Consider the following 8,401-nt stretch of genomic DNA (forward strand, 5'->3'; position numbering starts at 1 on the left):
GCCAATGCAGCCAGAGCTAAAACAGTTTCCCAGGACCCTGATGGGGGACAGGAGAAGGATCTTCAAGGCAGGCTGGTACCATATCCACCCCTGGCTTGAATATTCTCAACAGATGGACTCGGCGTATTGTTACGCTTGCAGATATTTTAGCCCTCCTAATACTGTTTTTTTCTCATCACTGTAATGTTATGACTACAATGCTTTGAAAGTTTGATGAAATAAAAAGTCAAATAATATTTCGAATCTGTCTTTTTAGCCCTGGGTTGAATGTGCCCCTCCATCAAAACCCCCGGCCCCAGCCCGGCCCCCTCAGTGAAACTAATCTAGAACCGCCACTGGGCAGCGCTGATGTAAAATAGTACGTGTGAACGCTACAATTTTCTCCGGAGCAAATGCTCGTTTGCCGGGAGAGTAGCCTCGCTACGCATGAGAAGAGTTGATTACATACGGCGAGAATGCGTTGCTTTGGTGCTCTGTTGTACTTCCGTCATGTGTTTGTTTAATCACGACACAAGAATATGATGGCTGGCAATGACAGTAGCAAGCGGCACCTTGCCTCTTGGGTTATACCATCTCAACTAGAACGGGGGTTGGGGGGTTAGTCTCCAAACATCATCTTTCCTTTTGTAGGAGACTGGACTGTCTCGGAGTTGTTTGTGTAGTTTGTTCCTTTGTTGTGTGTTCACAAATCCATAGAATTTATTTTGTGATCTCCTCTCTTGATTTTCTGTTTGGCGCATTATATGTTTGCTTTTCTGAGTGTCTTGAAGTCATCGTTGATTTACGTTTTCGGGGGCGGTCAATGAACGGCTCTCGAGCAGAAGGCACGGAGACTGAGAAGAAGAAGGACGTGCCTGTACAGTAGTTGCATGAGTTGTGTGTGTTTTAAAAAGAACCAACACGACAGCTCTTTGTTTTGCACCACTGCAGAAACTGCCATGTGACCGCAAGTGGAGCTGCACCGGTGCTACGCCGGAGTTAACATGCTCAGCGGCTTTGTACGTGTTACCGCTCCACAAAATTTGCTCCGGTGTAAAATATATCGCAACAAAATACATCGGTGCAGCACCGGAGCAAATGTGTGCCCTTTTGTCTTAACTAGTGGATATTTCAGCTCCCACTAGTGAACTTGTGCAGGAAATCATAGGCCACTCTTTAACATGTTAGAAGAATCCACGTTTCACCAGTGAACATTTTAGAAGAATCCACGTTTCACCAGTGAACATGTTAAGACTTTTTTAAAATCTTACTCGTTAACCAGTAAGACTTTGAACCTCACTAGTTTGGTCCAGTGGGCCACTGGGGCATCAAAAAGCTGACGAGCTGGGAAGTTGCCACTGCTTGTGTGTTTCCAGCGGTCACTAGTTAAAATTTTGTCAGCACGAGTTGGACAAAAGTGGCAAGAGTTGCCGAAAATGAATGACTAGTCAGAGTTTGTCACGTCGCGAGGTGGTGGTGGACCCCAAAAATCAGGCAAGAGGGAGGAGCAGGGTGAACTTGACGAGTTGTATTAAAACTAGTGATGTGCCCAACTGTGCCGAGGCTCCGATGCATGTGCCGAGTAAACCGGAAAAAAATCTGCGAAGCGCGCTTCAAGGCATGTGTCGATGACAGATGTGGCCACGCCCGAAGCCTCGGAACGCGCAATGCTACGTCTGAAGCCTCGCGAGACGGGATTCCTATGTCACCGCCAACAAATAGCTTCACGGGTGATTCGAAATAAAACGGCGCACCTGGACAGCAGTGAGCTGACAGGTGACACTGACACACTCAACTCGCATCTGCAAACCGCAATTCACTTCAATCCGATTCGTTTTGCAATGGACGGCTTTGGATGCACCCCACCGTCCACAACGAAAAAGAGAACATCCCCTGTCTGGGATCATTTTGAGCAGATCTCTCCTAAAAAGGTAAAATTATAATAACCAGTGTGAATATATATTGTAAATCATTGTGACAGCACAGTGGATCTCTTGTTTTAATGTCTTTCCTCTACTTGCTGATATTTCAAAAGGTGAAGTGTAAACTTTGTTCCAAAGTCAACTTGGGTACCAAGAGAACACTTCAATTATTTTGAGGCATTATAGGGCCCTGCATGAAAATAAGGAGACAACTCAAACAGAACCACACCCAGGTACGGCATTTTAACATGCAATGAAAAAACAGCATAGCCTACCATGTATATTTCAAATGTGACACATGAAATGAATGACATCGATCATTAACTCTGTTTCTTTTAAACTGCACTGGATAAGAATGCAGTGGAAGAGGCATTGATCAATATGGTGATTGAAGATTGCCAGCCCTTCAGTTTTGTGGAGGACACAGGGTTCAGGAAGCTTATCCAAGCTTTCGACCCTACATATGTTCTCCCCACCAGGCAGGGGTGTATGAGAGCAAATGAATCAATATTCCCCATTCCCCCATAACTGCTCTTCCAATCGTGTTCTTTCTCGTTTCCTTTAGACTTTGAAAGTCATGGTGGAGGAGAGGTACCAGCAGGCAAAGGAGAAGGCCCAAGAGCTCGTACCAAAGTCCTCTGCAGTGAGCATAACAGCAGATATGTGGACCAGCATCAACACAGATGCATATTTGGCTGTTACTTGTCATTTCATTGATGAGCGCACCTCTCTGCACTCATCAGCTGTGTTAGGTGTGCTCCATTTTCCTAACCGCCATACAGCTGAGAACATGGCTGCCGTTAAATCGGCACTCATGGCACAATGGGGCATTTCCACCAAGGTAACTTGCCTTGTGACAGATGGGCCAGCCAACATGGCTGCATGTGCCAGAGACCTTCATCTGCGCCACACATATCTGATCGTGAAGAAGGCTTTGGCAGAACACACTGAGCTGTCTGAGATCCGTCCTCAGTGTAGGAGGATAGTTGGCTACTTCAAAAGCAGTACCACTGCAAAGGTGAATTCGTTTATTACACAGCAGTATTCGATTTAATGCTGAATGACTTGAAAAATGTTTTGTTTCCTATTTTATTTTTATACACCAGGCTGACACAGGTGCAGGAGCAAATGAAGCCGACAGAGCCTATGTTGAAGCTCATTCAAGAGGTAAGTTGACATCCATAACTGCTTCCACTCCCCTTTCAAACAATAATGACCTTTTATTTTCAGGTGGAGACACGCTGGAACAGCACCTTCCACATGTTGCGACGGATGTACAACCTCAGGGAAGCCGTAGGAGCAGCCCTGGCAGGCCTCCACACTGACATTGCCCCACTCACATCCCATCAGTTGAACATCCCACCAGTTGAGGCTCATATCTGAGAGTCTGCAGGTGCTGTCCTCATTTAATGATGCCACCATCGAGCTCTCAGAGGAGAAGAGAGTGTCTGGGTCCAAGGTCATACCACTTTTGGCCATGCTACACTATTATCCAGCCGTCGTTGTTTTTCTTCGTCTCTCTGCCTCTCTCTCTAATAGTGCCGCGCTAGATTCTGAAGGATGCGCTGCTGCTGTGGTTTCTGGCCCAATTTTCAAACCGTCAAAATGACGGATGGCCTTGAATTTTTCCTCCAACTCTTAAAAAAAAATCCATCAATGATGGAAAATTGTCGGTTAATGTACCCTCTGCAGAAACAAGAATACATATTTAAAAGATGTATATAATTATACAGACTTGTTGAACTTAGATTTCGTGACAAAAGACAGGCTTTAATTTGTTTTAACAAATCACACCTCCTCCTCCCGAGTCATCACAAATTTAATCGGAAATGTCGGGTTTGCTTCGGGCTCGGGCCTGCAAATCAAGTTAATTGGTCGGGCTCGGGCCGGGTCGGGCTTAAATACCAGCGGGCCGGGTCGGGCTGGATTTTTTTTTTGGCCCGATCTTACCCTTACATCAAATCCATGGTATCATTTTAATCACTGTCTGTCATTACATTTATTTTCCACATGATGGCACAATAGTACAAATAAAGCCTCATGATGCTTCGGCCCAGGAGCGAACCAGTTGGATGGAAAGCCTCATTGCTTGATGAGGCTTCATTTTACCATCACTAATTAAAACACAGAAACTAAATCCAGAACAAATGAAGTCATGAAAACCAAAAACAATCCAAAGTATCAAACAAAGCCATGACTGAAGCCAAAACAAAACCATGACCGAAACATGACTGAGAACAACCATGACAGTAGCATACAAACAGCCACATTGACCCGACAATGAAGGGTCGGGCGGGAGTCCTTTTATGCCACTAATTACCAAACGACTAACAGGTGTGCAGTTGCAGGGGGAGCACTACAGTGCCACCTGTTGGTCCCAGTACCTTTCCCTCAAGGAACGGATCCCGGACGTACCAAAGCTGTCCAAAGGCTTGCCTAGCCAGGGAACGGGAACTAAAAGCGACGGCGACCTTTTCCTCGCCGGAGAACAGGAACAAGAAGTGACGGCAACCCTTGCCTCGCCGGAGAACAGGATATATTATATAAAACTTGGACGACAAAGTGCATCACGAGTGCGGCTGATTGTCCAACTAGTGCTGAAGAAGACCGAAATAGTGCAACACACAAATGTCTGACATCAGGGATATGGAATAAATGTTCAAATGGCTTGCCAGAGATATCAGGGATGTGGAATAAATATTCAAATGGCTTGCCATACCTTTCATTTAGATTTACTTTTCCCTGCAACGGCACCAATGTTCCTTTTAAGCTGCACACCTGCACACTGGTCACACACTCTCAGCACACATGAAAACCTGTCCAGCACAGTGAACGCAATGCAAATTAATTAGATATACAGTATAACTTTTTTTTTTTTTCTGGATCAAAAAACATCGACGCTCACACTCATACCTAGGGACACATTTTGAGTGTTCAATCAGCCTGCCATGCATGTTTTTGGAATGTGGGGGAAACCAGACTACCCGAACAAAATCTACGCAGGCCTGGGGAGGACATGCAAACTCCACACAGGTAGGCCGGGCCCAGAATTGAACCCACGACCTCTGCACTGTGAGGTTGATGCGCTAATCACTGGACCACCGGGCTGCCCTATTTTGGAAAATAATTTTGCTAAATATGCTGTAAAATAAACCAAAACAGAATATTCATTTCTGTCAGAGGTAGTGCAGAGAGTGTGTGTGGGAGGGGCATGACAAAGCATTTATTGAAAGGGGAGCTTCCAGACCTTGAGCACAGAGGTAGTGTGTGGCACAGACTGGATCAGAAGAAGTCCAGGGGTTTTCCAGGAAGCGGTGCGGACAAAAGACAATTAAACTGAACGCAGAAAAGATTACACTGAGACAAAGTGAGTGAATATTCAGTTCTCCTTTTTTTTTTAAGTAATGCAAAAAGTAATTACACTGACATTTAAAATATTTTATTCATGGCCCAAATGAAACAGGATGGTGACACTAACATTTATGTCAAATAAACACAAATTAGCATTTTGTGCACAGATTACATTACTATTCTTTCGTTGCTCATGAAAGAAACTCCACATCCCAACTGGCCTTGAAATTCTGAGCACCTCCGAAGGTGACTGACATCAGGTGGGTGGGGAAAAATAAGCACATGGAGCAAAATTGAAGACAAAATACATTTCATACGATTCAAGGACTGTTGAGTTTTGAGGAGGAAAAAAATGAATACCAATGACCTAACCTCCTCTGAATACAACAAACTAAATTTAAAAACCACAGCTCACAACCAAATGAAAACTAACTCCCATGGAGATTCCAAAAATATGACAACCCTCATGAATATGCTACATTTTCTAATTCATTCCAACAACCGGAAAAAAAAAACTTTTCAATGCACTCAAGGAAAAGAGAACTTCAGCACCAGTTAGAAGGTACATAAAATACAATCAGCCTTGGCACACACAAACCTGAAACCTGCTCAGATGAGAAGTGAAAACTTCAATGATAACTGCTTGTCTCATCATCACACTTGTGATTCTTAATCTGATACTTCCACGAGAATCTTTGGCCACAAATTACGCAGGCAAAAGGTTTCTCACCAGCGTGTGTTCTTGTGTGACGTTTTAAGCTTCCCTCTTGAGAAAATCTTTGCCCACAGTTGGTGCATTCAAAAGGTTTCTCACCAGTGTGTGTTCTTGTGTGTATTCTTAAGTTTCCCTTGCGAGAGAATCTTTGGCCACAGTCAGTGCATGCAAAAGGTTTCTCACCAGTGTGGGTTATTGTGTGACGTTTTAAACTGCCCTTTTGAGAGAATCTTTGGCCACAAACTGCGCAGGCAAAAGGTTTCTCACCAGTGTGTGTTCTTGTTTCTATTTTTAAGCCTCCTTTCTCAGATAATCGTTGCCCACAGTCGGTGCATTCAAAAGACTTCTCACCAGTATGTGTTCTTGTGTGACGTTTTAAGTTTGCCTTCTGAGAGAATCTTTGCCCACAGTCGGTGCATGCAAAAGGTTTCTCACCAGTGTGGGTTCTTGTGTGACATTTTAAGTTTCCCCCTTGAGAAAATCGTTGCCCACAGTCGGTGCATTCAAAAGACTTCTCACCAGTATGTGTTCTTGTGTGACGTTTTAAGTTTGCCTTCTGAGAGAATCTTTGCCCACAGTCGGTGCATGCAAAAGGTTTCTCACCAGTGTGGGTTCTTGTGTGACATTTTAAGTTTCCCCCTTGAGAAAATCGTTGCCCACAGTCGGTGCATTCAAAAGACTTCTCACCAGTATGTGTTCTTGTGTGACGTTTTAAGTTTGCCTTCTGAGAGAATCTTTGCCCACAGTCGGTGCATGCAAAAGGTTTCTCACCAGTGTGTATTAAAGAATACACACTGGTGAGAAACCTTTTGCATATTCGTGTATTCTTTTATGAACATTTAAGTGTCCCTTCTGAGAGAATCTGTGGCCACAAAATAAGCAGGCAAAAGGTTTCTCACAAGTGTGTGTTCTTGTGTGTTTTTTTAACCTTCCCTTCTCTGAGAATCTTTGCCCATATTCGGTGCATGCAAAAGGTTTCTCACCAGTGTGTATTAAAGAATACACACTGGTGAGAAACCTTTTGCATATTCGTGTATTCTTTTATGAACATTTAAGTGTCCCTTCTGAGAGAATCTTTGGCCAAAAACTAAGCAGGAAAAAGGTTTCTCACCAGAGTGGGATCTTGTGTGACCTGTTAAGGTTCCCTTACAGGAAAATTTCCGGCCACAGTCTGAACAGGCAAAAGGTTTTTTCACCAGTGTGTGTTCTTGTGTGTATTTTTAAGTTTCCCTTGTGAGAGAATCTTTGCCCACAGTCAGTGCATGCAAAAGGTTTCTCACCAGTGTGTGTTATTGTGTGACGTTTTAAACTGCCCTTATGAGAGAATCTTTGGCCACAAAATGCACAGGCAAAAGGTTTCTCACCACTGTGTGTTCTTGTGTGACTTTTTAAGTTTCCCTCTTGAGAAAATCGTTGCCCACAGTCGGTGCATTCAAAAGGCTTTTCACCAGTATGTTTTCTTGTGTAACGTTTTAAGTTTCCCTTCTCAGAGAATCTTTGCCCACAGTCGGTGCATGCAAAAGGTTTCTCACCAGTGTGGGTTCTTGTGTGATGTTTTAAGCTTCTTTTCTGAGAGAATCTTTGTTCACAAACTGTGCAGGCAAAGGGTTTCTCACCAGTGTATGTTCTTGTGTGATTTTTTTAAGTGTCCCTTCTGAGAGAATCTTGGGCCACAAAGTGTGCAGGCAACACATTTCTCACCAGTGTGTGTTCTCGTGTGACTTTTCAAGTTTCCATTCTCAGAGAATCTTTGCCCACAGTCGGTGCATGCAAAAGGTTTCTCACCAGTGTGGGTTAATGTGTGACGTTTTAAACTTCCCTTTTGAGAGAATCTTTGGCGACAAACTAAGCAGGAAAAAGGTTTCTCATCAGTGTGGGATCTTGTGTGACCTGTTGTTTGTGTGACCCTTACAAGAAAATTTCCGGCCACAGTCTGAACAGGTGAACGGTTTCTCACCAGTGTGTTGTCTAATGTGTAATTCCAAAGCACCTTTACAAGCATACATTTTCCCACAGGGAGAACATTTCCAGGGTTTGTTGTGTGTGTGATATGTCAGATCACCTTCAAACTCATCTTCATCCTCCTCCTCATCATCATCATCTGCATTTGACGACGTGTTGTCACTATCTGATCGTGGAGCTAAGAGGCCATCTGCTTTTGATTCTTCCTGGTCGATTCCAACACTTTTTGTTGTCAAGTGATGACATGAGCTGCTGCTTCGAGCCTCTCTGTCCGCCTCATTAATCGTCTTCAGAGAAGCACCAGGAAATGGCACCTTGCAGATATCCTCCTCCTCCTCTTCTTTGATGTTAGGAGGCTCATCCACCTCCACTTTCATGCAAGGGTGCTGTAACTCCTCCTCTTTAATATATTGGGCCTGCTGCTCCACTTCCTCTTTTAAGTGGGAGATCTCTTTTTTCTCCTCTTCCTCTT

The 8,401-nt window shown here is 44.0% G+C and overlaps 1 protein-coding gene across 1 annotated transcript in view; it reads right to left on the reverse strand.

The window, feature by feature from the left end:
- Positions 1–5,521: 5,521 nt before the first annotated feature.
- LOC109526860 (gastrula zinc finger protein XlCGF8.2DB-like) overlaps positions 5,522–8,401 on the reverse strand; it is a 5,296-nt gene continuing 2,416 nt past the window's right edge. The window contains exons 2-4 of the mRNA XM_019888423.1: positions 8,244–8,398; positions 5,813–6,742; positions 5,522–5,696 (exon numbers count right to left, since the gene is read on the reverse strand). Of these exons, the coding sequence (XP_019743982.1) occupies positions 5,882–6,742; positions 8,244–8,398 (1,016 nt within the window). The 3' untranslated portion in view covers positions 5,522–5,696; positions 5,813–5,881. The remainder of the gene's footprint in view (positions 5,697–5,812; positions 6,743–8,243; positions 8,399–8,401) is intronic.

This window comes from Hippocampus comes, unplaced genomic scaffold (genome assembly GCF_001891065.2).
Source record: "Hippocampus comes isolate QL1 unplaced genomic scaffold, H_comes_QL1_v1.1 scaffold448, whole genome shotgun sequence".
NCBI classification, from domain to species: domain Eukaryota; kingdom Metazoa; phylum Chordata; class Actinopteri; order Syngnathiformes; family Syngnathidae; genus Hippocampus; species Hippocampus comes.